This window comes from Pholis gunnellus (assembly GCF_910591455.1).
Source record: "Pholis gunnellus genome assembly, chromosome: 22".
Classification (NCBI taxonomy): domain Eukaryota; kingdom Metazoa; phylum Chordata; class Actinopteri; order Perciformes; family Pholidae; genus Pholis; species Pholis gunnellus.
Window position 1 is genome coordinate 10,828,640 of NC_136549.1, and position 15,624 is coordinate 10,844,263.

Sequence of the window (15,624 nt, forward strand, 5' to 3'; positions counted from 1 at the left end):
GTTATTCATATTTTTACTACATAAAACAAAACTATAATATGCCTGTATGACAATCACACATTCAGGACATTCTGCAATTTGGATGACAATGGGATTTCTTTGTTGTTGTTTTTTAACATTGACTATTGTAGTAACAGAATGACAGAGGTAATACAGTCCAAAAAAACTCTATGAAACCAGATTTTTACTTCTCAACAAGTATTCATCAACTCAGCACAATTAAAATGTCCCAGAAAGCTTAGTGATTCCCTGAGAGGGGAGAGGAGGTTCCTATACTTTAATTGCATGCTCAAGCCGCAAGAGGAATGAGACAGAAGAAGAAAAAGAGAAACAGAGCCAAAAAGACATAAAGAAAACAGAGAAGGGTGTAGAAACGGAGAACAGAGACCACAGCATTTGTCATGCTTTTCAGTTAGGGGTGAGGACGACCAGATCGAGGATGAATAAAACGAGGGGGCATGCCAAGTATAAGTGAAAGTTTTCCTCTACCCTCCTCCTCTTCAAGCTCCACCTCCTCTGCACTCAAGGTGGCGCTATAGTCAGCCTCATAGTCCCTGAATATATCTGAACACAACAAACTATATCTAACATCAAGCTAAAACATACATAAGACAATTTGTGTTCATTTGAACCTTTGAGTGAGTCAGGAAGTGTATTCTGTCATGAGGAAGGGCAAAATTAACAGCCTCAAATTCACTGAATATTTCAACAAAATCACATTTAAGTCTGCACTATTCTGTAAAGATTACATTTAAATTCCTGTACTTCTTTTTAAAGCACTTTATAAAGGCATTTCATTCAAGCAGAGCTCAATAAGAAAAGGAAATGCAGAGGCAGAAAAGGGTCAAGCTCAAAAATCCCATCTTTTTTACTGGCTTTCATTTCTCGACTACATATACAGATGGAGTTAAGTGTTAGTGTGATGTGATGATAAATATGAGGACAGTAGCTGTTGACTTTGTCACTCTGAAGCTGCTGATTATTCTTCAGAAACAGCAAAATCACAGAAAATGAACTACAGAATAAAAGTAGAATATAATAACACTTCATGGTCGATGGGCTACTTTTTTTTTCAAACTTTCCAAATCTGTGTTGGATACAAACTTCATGAATATACAACAGAGTAAACAGAGAGGAGCAATTGCAGCCTGCCGGCCAGATAGCTGGGCCTGTCACTGAGAGATATTTGGCTCAACCTGTTCAACCTGGCTGAGAAAATTGGAGAAAAAAAAGCACAGAAAGTGTGTTGTTTGTCCATGTGTGTGTGTGTGTGTGTGTGTGTGTTTGTGTTTGCTCGGTAAAAGTATCTCCACTACCTCTAGTCTCCTGTCTGGGCATGTAGTATAGAAACTTCCCAGCTGGGTACTCGGACGCTCTGCGGTACCACACTGGGAAATGGTCCAATGTGAACATATTCTCCATGTCTACGGAGGTCAGGAAAGACCTGGGGAGGGATAAAAATAAGCTTACAGAAAAACACAGTCTCTGCTGCCTAATTATGATGACAAAATAAAATATGGACGATTGAAAAGAAGGAGAGCAACAGAAAAGATGTGAGCATAGTTGAGGAAAGAAAAAAAGAGTAGAGCATAATTTTGCACTCATTAACAGCGGCACTTTTATCGACCACCGGAGGGCGAACTCTCATCTTGCTGTAATTAAAACTTCAATTCAAGAGCTGTAACTACTATGACTATCATATAAACAGTTTTAAATTATTCAACCCCAGTGTTAAAGACTTTGGTCGTGGACATAATGGTATGACTAATTTCATGTGATGATATTGAACGTACAAAATGGCCGTTTTTTCTGACTCACTTGGCGACTCGTTTCTCAATACCAGCGTATCTCTGGAACCTCATTAGGCCGGAACGGGTCCCCAAGAACGCAGTTTCTACCCCCTCATCCATACTGAAAGAGAGAGAGAGAGAGAGAGAGAGAGAGGGAGAGACATAAAAAAAGAGGAAGGTGGAGCAGATAGAGGGGTAAATATTTGTAAAAGATAATTATAATAAAGTGAGTACTCATGTAAAAAGTCCATGTCTTATTCAAAATGTATGTGGGCGTGCGTGTGTGTTAATAGTCACCCAGATGTGTTGAGCATGAGAGCGGTCCAGTAGGCTTCCATAGGGGCCGTGACCACAGCATCAAATAGAGTTTGCTGCAACAACTGCACATCACCTGTCGAGAGAAAGAAAAGAGATATTACTAATGATACAAAAGACTGAGGCCAAAAATGAGGAAGACAGAAAATAAACATTTAGCACTGGATGAGACCGACAGTTTTGAAGATTACAATCACAGTTTAACCCAACGTTATTATACCTGAACCTGCAGTTTGTACTTCGTGCTGTGTGAGTGTGTTATTTTCTCGTCCGATTTTCTGGTGTGCATGTAAACACACAGTATTGAACGAATTGCAGAGTTGAAGTGTGTTTTGTTTTTAGTAAATCAAAAAAAAGAGATTAAAGTGTCCACTTACACTCCAGATCTGGTTCTTTGCCCGTGAGGTATCGCACCACAGCCTGCAACTGGCTCAGCTTACGATGGGCCGGGTCAATGTCTGTCTCACAGTAGGTCCTACAAGCACACACACATCACACACATGGACTGTAGTCATACTGTCACGGAGCGTTACAACCACTTAAACTGGTTGGAATCCCGTAACATCTATGTTCTGCTAGTTATGCGGTACTCACCATTCACTGGCTATGGTCAGGTCTGGAGCCAGTAAGTCATGGAGACCTGAAGTGAAGAAAATAAATACAAGACACACAGGAGAGAGTAAGAATATCAGCACAAATACAGAGAAACTAAGACAGAAGAGAGAGACTTACCCTCCTCAACAGAGACGTTTCCAATGAAGATATACTGTCCATATCCTCGAGTCAGCACTATACCCAGACTGTCAAATACAGAGATGTTATTTGTTACTGGCAGAAAGAATCATGTTCATAATAACTGTTTGTTACCACAGAACATCAGTGATATTGTTGTATTAATTAGTTCATACAGGTAGACAGGTGTTGCTTTGTTGGATATCGTGGATATTTCAAAACCTGACACTTTAAGTAATCCTGTTCAAGCGATCAGACAAACCTGAATGGTGTCTCGTTGATGACGGTGTAGAAGTAATCATTCTTCAGGAACATCACTCTCCTCTGTGAGGGACAAAGAGTGGGACAGAGTGTATAAAAAGGACAGCGAACGCAGAGAGGAAGAAAGACAGCGTGCACTTAAAAGACATAAATAAAACTTGTCATCTCAAAGAGGATAAAACTTGAATAATATGAGAAAAAACAAAATGAATCCCAACAAGATGAAAGAGAGGCTCCTCTTGCCGTCTTGCCACACAAAAACAAATGTACTCACTCCTTTATCTACAGACGCTCTCACGTCTAACGCCAACGTCCCAGTTTCTCCTTTAACCATGGCGGTCCTCAGCTGAAACATAAACACTGCATACTTAGCTTCATTCAACTTTTTTTTTTAAATTGAACAACACAACTCACACTGATATACAGGACGGCTAAAAACAGAGAAAAGAAGAAGACAGAAACGTGTGTGTGTGTGAATGTGTGTTGCTCACTTTCTCCTCGGTGTCTTCCCATTCCACCTCCGCCAGATCAACACTGTTATAGTTGGGTTTTGGCTTTAGTGTCTTCCCCTCTTTATACTGTCACAAACACACACACACACACACACAAACAAATAAATACAAGTCTTTAGGAACCCATCCCATATTATCAGGCTCGGTTAATTGCAACACATCTGTCAAGCAGGGTTAATACATTTCAGCCGTTTCTCAGCTGCGGTAATTCACTTCACAATACGATGTTTTGTCTGTACCAGAGGTCGGAGGTCAGGGTGAGATAAGATGTAGCCGTTGTTGGTGATGAGGTAAGCGTAACCATGGACACCCAGCTGAGGAGACAGAAAGAGGTGAGGACACAACACGGGTCACTAACATGTAATAATTAACATTATTTTATGACTCAAATGTCACCGGCTGTCTCACAGAAGAATCGACCCCCAGTATGTACACAGCATCCTTGTTTGTGACACATCTGTCGAGGATCGTTTACCTTGTATCTTGGAGCTAATCTCATCAGTTCTTTCAAGGCCACATCAGTTCCCACCACTCCCAGCAGGATCCCATGTGACAGCTACACGAGACACACAGCAGGTTCATGAATGCACAATTTCAGGTGACATCTGTTGAGGCTAATTGCAATTATAGTGATTAAAGATGAATACTTACAGTCTCTTTTTTCTTGCTGAACACAGGCATGGCTACAGAGGTCATGAGGAGCAGGCTTTGGGCCTGACTGTTGAACAGCTGTGGTGCACAAATACACAAAAACAGCCCCAATTAATTACTCTTTCTTGTTTTTGTTGACAAGCTTAATTAGTTTGCTAAATTACGAGAAAACAACTGTGAATCTAAATGTTTGTGGAGTTCATTCGTGTTGACCAAAAGGTGGAAAATGAAATGAACAGAAACATTAGCGGTCAAGTCTGTGGAGGACACAACTAAGGTAACGTACAGAGGGAAAGGAATGGGAAACTAATACAATATGTACTAAAATATGCTCCTGTAAAAGGAGTTAAGTAAAAGTAAAGTTGTAGTATTTTATCCGACAACTTTCAGCTGAAAAACTATTTTAAAAAGCATTGACTAAGCTAGGCCAGCTAACTAGAGGATAAGCTAAGCTAACACTCTCATACAGCTACATTAAGAAGAAACTAATCACTTGACACAGGTAGAAACTGTTAGCTGTTGACTGTAAAGGCTAAGCCAGACACTACAGGTACTATATACTGCATTCTATTGATTTTATTAAGAATAGCGTTACTTAATAAAGAAAGGTTACATTAAAGCTCTATGTATGTTTACCTCTTTTGTAGTTGGTAACTGAAGGTGAAGATGGAGGAAAGACAACAAGCATGAAATGGCAATGACACGTATGGTACAGACGAAAACAGATAGTGAAATAATAGAGGAAATATAAACCAAAAAAGGCAGAGGTGGAGTAGCTAAAGATGCACTTCAAAAATAGGAAACATTTAGAATTATTTAGAAAATGTATAAAAATTTCTGCTTGAGCAAATTGGCTTGCGATGGATTTTTGCTGTGTTGCTAAATATTTGTCGGAGCACCTCTAGTAACATTCCAATGTTGCTAAAAGTGCATCAATGTGATCCCGTTTGAATTGTGGCGATAATTTTGCAAGTTGTTCCCTGAGCGGTTTCACACAAATGTATTACCATACATATAATTTTTTGAAATAATATCCCATGAGAGAAATCCAAAGGGGAGGGACTTCACCTATAGAAACTGTATAACAGTAATAGCACAGATATCCTTAATGAATCTGACCTTGTGATTACATATGCCAGATAATAATGAAGCAAGATAATAGTGTGTGTTGCCCAGCAAGCACATGGGAGAAGCAGACTGACCACACTGTCCATGTAGGCCTCGGTCCAGATGATGTCGTGATCGTGGTTGATGACCATTGGTCGGCTGAGAACGTGGAGGTACTCCATGACGTTTTCCTGGACGTCAGCCAGTGTGGAGACGTGTGTGTAGTAACCTGCAGGACACACAAATGCATGTACACACATACAATATATCACATTACTCGGATGGAAAAACTAGGAATCATACATTTTAGCAAAGAAAATATTCACCATATTATTTATTTTTTCATCTTTCTGCTTTTGGCCTTTGGGTATTACATTTAGAGCAACAAACTCATTTATCCGACTTCAGAAAAAACCCCACTAAGCTGTTTTAAATGAAAAAAAAAATAACCGCTTGAATCTCCCATCAATACAAATGTGCTTTTGACATTTTTTTAAAAGCTTGGCTTATTCTACGGTTTATGGCATTTCTACAACTGGGAGACAATGACGTCAATGGGATACCTGCAGCGAAGCTGCTCAGAGACAACAGGCTACTGAAGCACTGCCAGGTATGAATGTGTGCAACCTTTTTCTCCTTTGTAATGTCTCCACAAGAGTGTCGCTGTGGATATTATTCAGTAGACCTGCTCACTCAACTAAAACTGTATGTTTGCAGCAGTGTAACAGCAAGCATTGTCTATTAATGACGGACATTTTGTTGTTGGCAGAGGCAGCTGCCAGTGTACGCAACAGAAGGGAGTGCACCTGTTACCTATTACACACAGAGTCACATGCGCACATAGGATATTTTTGGGCCAGGGTTGTGTTTACAGTGTATCTGTGCTGATAATCAGGTATTTAGTCAGGGATTTTTGATGTGCACAGAGCAGGATAAAGTGATTATTTTCAGGTCTGAGCTGCTGCATGACCCCATGTAATTCACAAGAGGGCAGCACCTGATACCTAGTCCCACACAGCACCACCTGAGAACAACACGGAAAGCCAACAGACCTCCTATTACTCTATTCCTTGTCGCTGAAATGACCCAAACATTTTGTGTCAGAACCATGGATTCAACCGAGCAATTTACGTCACAAAGCAGATTCTTGACTGATCGATCCCCCATTTTACCCTTGTTGTTGCAGGCAATCCATTTAACATTTTCAGCAAACGTCATCTCCCGTCCAATCAGATAGGTGAAAACTCGAACCTGGGGGAGACAATAAAGTATATAGTGAGATCATGAGATGGGATAAACGCCACTCATTTGTCACTCCAAACTGCTTTAAATTAATACTGTGATCTGTGTTTGTGTGCTTACAGTGTATTACACTGGTGCTTGTAGTTGATTATTCTTGTGTGCGTGTTTGTGTGTCATACCCGTCGTTCCGGCCAGTTGAACTCTTCAAAAACACTCTGGAAGTCCTCCATGGCTCCGTCTGTTATCAGCATGATGGCCTGGTTACACAGGCTGCCCTGGCCCAGCGCTACAGCCTAAACACACACACACAATTTACGTGTTCTTGAAAGGTTGTACTACAGACATTGTGTATTGTTAAGGTCTAGCAGTTGCTGTGATCGCTTTGCGAAGAGCCACAAACCTCATTGAGGATCTTGAAAGACTCCTTCATTCCGTTTTTTACTTTGCCCTCTCCTTTGACATGAAGCCCATCAACCAATAGCTTGAAATGCTGCGAGATAGACACACAACATATAAACGCAGAAATTGTCACTTAGCCATGGATGTTATCCTTTTGGTAAATGCAGGTCACCGTAGAAAAAAAAAGGGAGAGAGAGCAAGTGAGTATAAGAGTATAGAGGAAGGATTATGCGCGGCTCACTGGCACACTGACCAATTATGTAAAAATCCCTAAAACACAAGGAGGTAATAAGGATTAATCAACACTTGCATACAAAGCACACACGATGATAAATGGCCACATCGTTGTGGGAGGCCCCACTGTGCAGACTGGGGATAGAAGTAGCCTTCGTGGGACTCTTAACATAATCATATATCCTGTAACTGTAAATTGTTGCTGTGATTATTGTTGTATACTGGGAATGACACCCAAATGTAACAAAGATGTTTCCTTTTTGCAATTCGCATTTATTTTTACGCCATAAAAGGTATTCTGTGAAATGACCAAGACATGAGACCATTTACTTAAATATGTATCACTCAATCATGACAAAAAAATTCAAGAAGAGTCTGGGAACCGTCAGCATCAATTTGAGGCCCAGTCACTGATTTAACTGCCCGACATTTGAAAAAACGTAAAACAAACATTACTTGAAAAAATACACATTGAACAGAGGGACAGTTTGAGTAAACTCATTCTGACTTAACGTGGGAGTAAACACGGTAAGTAGTTGTTTGGGAATGTAGGAACTCTTTTATAACACCCACAGAACTGAAGCCGTCCTGTAAATGTGTGTACCAACACGAGTTCATATGCGTAACTGTGTCAGCCAACATCTGTAAGCCCATTCTGTTACAGCCTGCCTCTAGGCATTAAACCAATCAAATCTCCAGTTGACAGGTCATGTGACCTACTTAAAATTGTCAGCGGCCTTGCGACCTCACCTGATCTGCGATGACGTGGAGGCGAGTGAAAGTAGGGCATACATCCAACACATAACGCACATTCACACAGAGAGAGACTGGGCAGACTGAGAAGGTGTTGGTGTATGAAAAAAAGAACAGATGAGGGGCGGAAAACGAAACAAAACAGCAGTGAAACAATGGGATATTAATAATGTGATACGCCTACTTGTTAATTAAAAACAGGGTGAGATGTTGAGGATTAAAAGTGCAAAAGAACAGAAATGTCATGGCTTTGTGAAGGAGATGATAAAGAGGAGATGGAGAATGAAGACAAAGAAGGAAGCAGAAAAGAGGAAGAAATATCCGTATTCTTAAAAGCCACATGAACGTGAACAGTTTCTGAGGGTTTCATCACTAGATCCTCTGACAAACAGGTAGCACTCATTCACTGTCATGTTTTAACTGTGACGTGTAGACAGCATAACGTATTTAGAGGATTAGTGAGATAACAGCCGGCGATTATTAGGTTCGCAGACTTTAATTTAATTAATTAGCTGTCTAGCTTGTGTCTCCACTATGTGTATGTGTGTGTGTGTGTACGTTACCTCTCTGTTATCCAGATCAGCTTGTACCAGCGTTCCCTTGAAGCAGGGTTCCACGTAGCGAACGTAATCACTGTACTGGAGAGAGAAACCAAATAAACCCCGTATAAACAAAGATCCGCATGATCAACAGTCAACGTGATTGACTTTTGCAACAGGTGATGATTACGTTTTGTTACCCTCAAATCAATCCCTCAATAAATCCCTAAATATCACAATATCCCCGAAATACATTACACGTATTTCCATTAACTACTTAACTGTTAATAATCTGCATTTATGAAAGTTTAAATATGTGAGTGCTATATTATTAATATGAAGGTAATGAGTCTTTTTTACTTTCGAGAGTTGTCCTGTTTATTTGGGTTTTTTTCCGTTGAAATTCAGACGTGGTGTTTATCATTCTGGAAGCTGTTTTATATCTTATGTACTGATAAATGACTCAAGTCAAGTTCAAAGTCATTACATACAAGTGGGATTTAAACCCTTTTTATTTAAAAATAAAACTCTAGCACTCATTTTACTGCATGGTCAGTTCATTGAAAGAGTGTAGCTTTAAATTCTGTGTAAAAACAGCTTAAGGGCAGCGGATTTGCAGCAGGCGTATGATTACACACACAGTAATACCAGGATAAACCATGCTTATTACACCGATTTGTAGATGTGGAGCTGCACGCGGCCAAAATCCTGAAAAACCTAAAAAACTAAATTAATTTTGAAGCTTTGATGTTACTGAAAGTAAATGCATGTTGCAGATTAAATGTTTGATGTGTGTATTTGTGCCTGTTTGCATATGTGTGGTCTATTTCCGTGTATTGTCTCTGGTCTCCGTACTGTACCTGTGCATTAACTTCTCTGCGTGCTAATCTTAACATCACGCTCATCAGACTACTGTCAGCCTCTGGCGAGACTGCGCGTTGTGTAACTGTGTGTGTGTGTGTGTACTTACAGCTATGATGTTAACAAAGTCATTTTCTCCCAGTGTGTCCAGGATTGTGTTGATGGTGTGTTTGGCTATGGTCAATCTGAGTCCCTTCATGCTCCCACTGACATCCACCACGATTACCACATCTTTAGGAGAAGTGGCTGCCTGGATGTACCTAGAAAGAGACAGAGAGGCAGTAAAGACTTTATCTTTATTGTAACCCAAACCAAATAACCCTCAGGGATGAACAGAGACCGTTACTTACCAGTAATCTACAGACAGACAGAACAGGCAGAGTTTAAGCCTTATCCTTTTCTGTTCAGTCCGAGTTCCTGGAACTTGACGTATACTGTTACCAAACAGTAATCTTTTCTCATTCAAACCCTTATTCTACTTGATAGATCGGGATAGACGGGTGTAAATAACACAACTAATGATGGCTTTCAGGGTCCTGGTGTTATGCCTGCTGGCTCACTTTCACACAGTCACTTGATTCTAACGGAGCCGTCGTTAATGTAATTAGTAACAAGTCAAAATGTCTGCTGCGAATAGGGCCTGTTGAGACGGTCATCCGCAGCGTTAATCAGACTGTAACGGGTAATGATGTACAAGCCAGTATTTTCCCAGAGAGAGTAAGAGAGCTAGCTTCTCTCACTAACTGCCTCTGCAACTGATTCAACATGCTCCGTCGGCCAAATAGTCACTGATATGGGCAGACTTGTGGCAGCTTGACACACTGAAAAAGCTACAAGTGATGCAGTGCCTTTCTTGTGCTCTTCTCCCTCTCTTCTGCCGGCTCTCCCTCTGTTCCTGATCTGATATTTAAGGGAGGTTGGAGGAGACAAAGCAGCCTTCTGTAGTAGCACTGATGTTACCAGGACTATATCCTTACCAGTTTCTGTTTCTGGAATCAAAAGTGACCACACCATTTTCATCTGGAATCCACTGGATCCCTGGAGACAGAGAGAAAGATGGAGATTTAGCAAAGGCAGACGCTCACAACTGCCGCTTGGCTGCCTGGTTGGGTAGACGGTTGGACAAATGAATGCATGGATGGATAATGACAGATGTGTCAAATAATGAGGGATGAGGTAGCGGATGAGTAAAACAAGCTGTGTCACAAATCCTCTGCTAATTACTCACACACACACACACACACACACACACACACACACACACACACACACACACACACACATGAGAGGATAAACCAGCAGCCATATTGTAGCCGAGACTGAGTCATCAGCGTTTGACAGACAGCTTCCTGCATCGTCAGTTGCTGTGTAAGTACACTGTTTGGCTTGCGTGAGCTGAGCATTCATCTGCAGCTCTGTTCATGTTGTCTTAACGCTGTGGCGACGCAAGACAAAATGTGCAACCGAAGACATTTTGGGAAGCACGGAGGATGTCCTGAATGTAGGACGCGTGTGTACCTGGGTACAACCGGAAGAAGCCTGCAGCACTGCCAAAGTACTGCCAGGTCAGAGTTGGGTCTTTCTGGAAGTTGTCAATGAACACGTCATTCAGAGCCTCAGACATATAGGCTCCATTCAGAATATCTGGATCTATAGAGAGAGAGAGAGAAAGAATGATGTTGATATTCTACTGGCAATCAGATGTGTATCACAATAAGTGCAGGCTGCATGTGTGTGCGTGTGTGCCAGTGTGTGTGTTCACACTTCTCTACCTCTGTTGTAAACATTAGTGGGGACTTGTATGTTGCTCAGTTGTGTGTTGACCGGCAGTTTATTGAAGTGTTCATTCTTCTCCAGAGCGAATTCTCCTCCCAGCGACAGTGGATTCCCGTCCTCGTCCACCGTGTTGATCAGCATGGAGTTAAAGTATTCAAACTAGATAGAAGAGTAAAGGATGAGGCGCTTGTAGATCCCTTGATGGTGAAATGTTGAAGACATGTGGTCAGTCTGTAAAAACCTCAGTTAACTTTGCATAATTGCTATGTTCAACACAAACAAATGTGTTCCACAAGCAGAACATCTGTAATATAGTCATGGCTATAATTGTAATAAAACAGAACCGTAGACACAACCAAGTAGGGGTGCCAATAAAGAATAGTATATTTTGGGTATATACCAGTGGTTGAACACTTGTCTGTGTTAGACTACACATATATAGGACCATAAGTCTCAAACTGTGCACAGAGGTTATTGTCACATACCGTTAGAGTTTCATTGTACTCGTGGTAAAGGTCAGCGTCCTCTGCTGCGTCTGCCAACCTCTGTGAAAAAAAACACGCCAGGTTAATAAGGATACACCCGGAGCAAACGAGTCAGAGTAAGCACGCACATCCGAACCAACGAGGGCAGGTGCTGAGCCGTAAGTGGGCAGATTATGAAATCAACAAATAATTAGCTCGCACACACTGCAGCGCACCAATGTCCACTCATTATTTACACCTCGGGGAGGTTTCGAGCACGACTGCTCGTCATCAGTCGGAGTAGACATACACATAAGTGATGTATACACATACACACATACATAGTGCACAAAGTTCTGCATTCATAAAGTACCAAATTAAATAGTGTAAGCAATACTCAATAAATATCCCCATATCTCCACCAGGCTTGTAGGCTGGGAAAATAAAGAGGCGCTTATATACTCTACTCGCCTCAACTAAGGAGAAACTCTGCCCATGCAGGAACGATTATCAAGTCTGCAGAAGACATGAAACATGATGATTACCTTAATTAAAGTGTGCGTTTGCTTTTACAGGACGTATCATTATTACCTTCACAGATTTCATCTTCCTCCCAAGCATCTCCTCCATCTCCTCGGCGAACTTTTTTACTAGCTCCTCTCCGTCCACCTCCTCGATCTTCACCACGGCCTCGACATCCTTGTATTTCTTTTAAAAAAAACAGACACAGTTGGCTCATTAACAGCAGTGGGGATAACTTACAGAGAATCCTTCCAGAGAAAGTGGCAAGTGAGTTACTTAAATCAATAAAACATTGACGACCACAGGACGTAGCTTTACATTTAAAAGTCACGTACGCTCTCTTGGTCAAACACAAAATGGAAAACAACAGAGACAAACAGAGACACAGATATCATGGAAGTGATCCTGGTATTATATAATTATACACACGCATGCACAGTTGCAGTGCAGATGAGGGTCAAGCCCTGACTTTATCCATTCAACAGACCCCGTCTCTAATCTGCAACACGACAGAGGGACGCCACAAGAAAACCATCCACTGCACACGGCGCCTCCTGACTGACATCTGTGCATGTTCTAATGCATTATTGTGGCTGCTAGTGGCTGGTGGGTTTGTTCACTGAGCTATCGAATTAAAGCAGTTACATAAATGTAATCTAATGGACGTTGTGCTGTCGTTGCCTGCGGACTGAAAGGTTAATTTCCGGCACTGATGATAAAAGCATCAGCCGTGATGACAGATGAAGGTAAATGATTTTTTTTGGGGGGGGGTGATAGACATTGGACTTGTTTTCTATTACAGGAAGATAATTACCATTCCTTAAACATAGGCTTGTTAATGGGAAATCCCCAGTTCAAGTCCAAGAAAGGTGGGGAAATGGGAAAGGCCCTTTGAGCGAGCAAGTTACAACTTTTGGTAGCCTGTTGACGTAAAAATAACTTCTGACAACTTAGACTAGTGGGGAAACTATCTGCCCTATTTGTCGTTCAAAGTAAGCTGTGTACTATTTTCACTTTTACAGATTTTCAATTTCCATTAGAGGGGAGAAACAGCCAGACTACATTAGACAGATAAGACAGACAAACAGATATACGTGAGAAAGGGGACGATAAAGAGCTCTATTAAAGCCTTCTGCAAATAAACAATAAAACCCCCTTTTTCCAACGGAATTAAGCTCCAGCAATTCCTGTATTATCTTTAGATACAAAGTCAAACACTCAATATCCTATTCAGTTTACTCAGGCAAGAAGACAGAGTCACTAAATGTTCCACAGATAACGAGAAAGCCATCGATTCGACGGACGTGGGTGATTAATGGCTTCTTGTTGCCGAGTTAAACTGATGCACTGGGCGCTTTTTACACCTCACTGACTAAATAAAAGGATAACGTCTGCAACTAGGAGACACGCACCTACGTTATATACACATACTGCTATTACTGATACTGTTACTACAGCAACTAGCATTATTGGTACTATTATGAGAACTGCAACTTGTACTACACTACCACCACTTTGCTGCTACTGTCTCCGAGGCGGCTTGATCAGTCAGTGTTTAAAATCTGTTTGAAAATTCTTTCTACCAACTAAACATTGATTTTATCTTCCAGTCTTCAACACAAGCACGACCAACATACCACTACTGCCGCGTTTGTTTTGGAAGAAATCTGTGGAAGTTGGTTATTTGTGCAGGCTAGATTGGGGGATGTTTCCGTGCTGCAGAACAGAAACATACGCGGTGAAACAAAAGAATGAAAGACGCATCTATTCTGTAGAGGGAGACGGTCAGTAGTAGCACGTATCACAGTGTGTTTGTGTGCGTGGCAGATGGTGAGCGGGCCTGCTAGGTATTCTACAGGGTGGCATGCTGAGGAAGAACCCACATCCTAATTACTTGAAGACACAAACACACACACACACACGCACAGGCATAACCTCTTCTTCAGTCTCTAAGGTAACTCACACAAATACGACCAAAAGTCGAATTCAACCCAGTTCAATGAGCTACAGTATATCAGCGTGACATTTAACATCTTTTAAAGCACACCAATTGTTTTTAAAGTCAACATCGTGTGAGTTTATTTACGTGCTTTTGAATTAAGTGTGTCATGACATTGGTCTCTGGGCCATGTGCAGATGTTGTACGGCAAATGTATGCCAGTCAGTCGGGCTCCCATTGGACGATGGAGCAGAGGGGAGGGGGGAGGGGAGGAGCTTACGGACCCCGCCCGTCTCAGTCTGATCTGATGATGTCATCTGCTCCATATCCAACTATAAGTCTCTTTTTTTTACCATTAACTACGTTTATGTCTCTGTATTTAAGTCCTCGTCTCCGTATTTTCTAAATGCCAGCAGCCATATTGTCAATCGGCAACCTCCTCTATACATTTCTCTGGTATGGCCAAATACTGTATGTTAGGGATAATCAATCAGAGGGATTAAATCCCCACCACAGCCACCACCTCCCCCTCAACATCACTGATTTGTCCGTCTGAAATGGGAATTTACTGACGCACAATATAATGTATCTTAATTCATCTTTAAACACATACAATTGAGGTGCCTTGTGAAAACATTTGAATTTTGTGTATATATATATATGTATGTGCGTCTGCAGCTGATTTTAGCTTGTGCATGTGTATCCGTGTTTCTGTCTAACATCATGTGTGTGTGTATTTGTGTGTGTCTGTATCTCTTACCTTCTGTAGCAGTTTAGCTCCAGAGTATCTGGCAGACAGGGCAGCTATCTCTTTGCCAAAGGACACAGCCCACTGCTGCACGCTGGACACGGAGGAAACATGATCAGTGACAGATAATAATCAACGCTGTTATCAATATCTATGAAAACAATGCAATAACTACAAAGGCAAGGCAGGTTTACTTGCATAGTACATTAGTCAACACGACCATATATACGGTCCAATCAGTCAAAGGGACTTTTCACATGATGGCAGCCCATAAGATGGTCTTGCTTAGAAGTGATCTACAAAGCGTTACTAAATGATCTGCTGACCCTTCAAATATCGTTATAAATAACGATATAAAAGCACTATGAGGTAAATGTCACAACCGGCTCTATTAGCAATAACTCCTTGTGTTTTAGCTCTGAAACAACTGTGGAACAAATCATGTTTGAACTTATTTCACTGCAAGTGCTTATTTCACTTGTGCCTTGCCTGAAAAAATAAGGGCTAATAAAACAAGGTCAATAGAGGGAGTGACACTTACAAGCCAATTACGAAAAGAGGTTAGGGTGCATTCACCAATAACAGATTTAAACGGATTACTGTTAAGGTGACAGTAAAAGCTGACAGTATGCTAGGTCAAGAGGTTACTCCATGCAGTAATTCTACAAATCCTTCATGTGAATGCAGCCAAGGAGAGGTAATAGAGTTTAGAGAGTAGACAGGATGTGACAGATGGCTCAACCTATGGGGAGCCAGCCAGCTCGCTGCTGGTTAGCAGG

At 41.3% G+C, this 15,624-nt stretch overlaps 1 protein-coding gene across 1 annotated transcript in view; it reads right to left on the reverse strand.

Annotated features, from left to right (window-relative positions):
* Positions 1 to 15,624, reverse strand: part of cacna2d4a (calcium channel, voltage-dependent, alpha 2/delta subunit 4a) — a gene marked incomplete at its 5' end in the record, with an annotated part of 73,009 nt that overhangs the window by 54,776 nt on the left and 2,609 nt on the right. The window contains 24 exons of the mRNA XM_079183402.1: positions 1,317 to 1,444; positions 1,819 to 1,911; positions 2,088 to 2,181; positions 2,483 to 2,580; positions 2,700 to 2,745; positions 2,838 to 2,905; positions 3,100 to 3,161; positions 3,373 to 3,444; positions 3,590 to 3,676; positions 3,850 to 3,924; positions 4,086 to 4,166; positions 4,262 to 4,339; positions 5,464 to 5,597; positions 6,541 to 6,619; positions 6,790 to 6,903; positions 7,011 to 7,100; positions 8,560 to 8,634; positions 9,506 to 9,656; positions 10,374 to 10,434; positions 10,915 to 11,046; positions 11,169 to 11,331; positions 11,658 to 11,717; positions 12,228 to 12,344; positions 14,858 to 14,939. Of these exons, the coding sequence (XP_079039528.1) occupies positions 1,317 to 1,444; positions 1,819 to 1,911; positions 2,088 to 2,181; positions 2,483 to 2,580; positions 2,700 to 2,745; positions 2,838 to 2,905; positions 3,100 to 3,161; positions 3,373 to 3,444; positions 3,590 to 3,676; positions 3,850 to 3,924; positions 4,086 to 4,166; positions 4,262 to 4,339; positions 5,464 to 5,597; positions 6,541 to 6,619; positions 6,790 to 6,903; positions 7,011 to 7,100; positions 8,560 to 8,634; positions 9,506 to 9,656; positions 10,374 to 10,434; positions 10,915 to 11,046; positions 11,169 to 11,331; positions 11,658 to 11,717; positions 12,228 to 12,344; positions 14,858 to 14,939 (2,240 nt within the window). The remainder of the gene's footprint in view (positions 1 to 1,316; positions 1,445 to 1,818; positions 1,912 to 2,087; positions 2,182 to 2,482; positions 2,581 to 2,699; positions 2,746 to 2,837; positions 2,906 to 3,099; positions 3,162 to 3,372; positions 3,445 to 3,589; positions 3,677 to 3,849; positions 3,925 to 4,085; positions 4,167 to 4,261; positions 4,340 to 5,463; positions 5,598 to 6,540; positions 6,620 to 6,789; positions 6,904 to 7,010; positions 7,101 to 8,559; positions 8,635 to 9,505; positions 9,657 to 10,373; positions 10,435 to 10,914; positions 11,047 to 11,168; positions 11,332 to 11,657; positions 11,718 to 12,227; positions 12,345 to 14,857; positions 14,940 to 15,624) is intronic.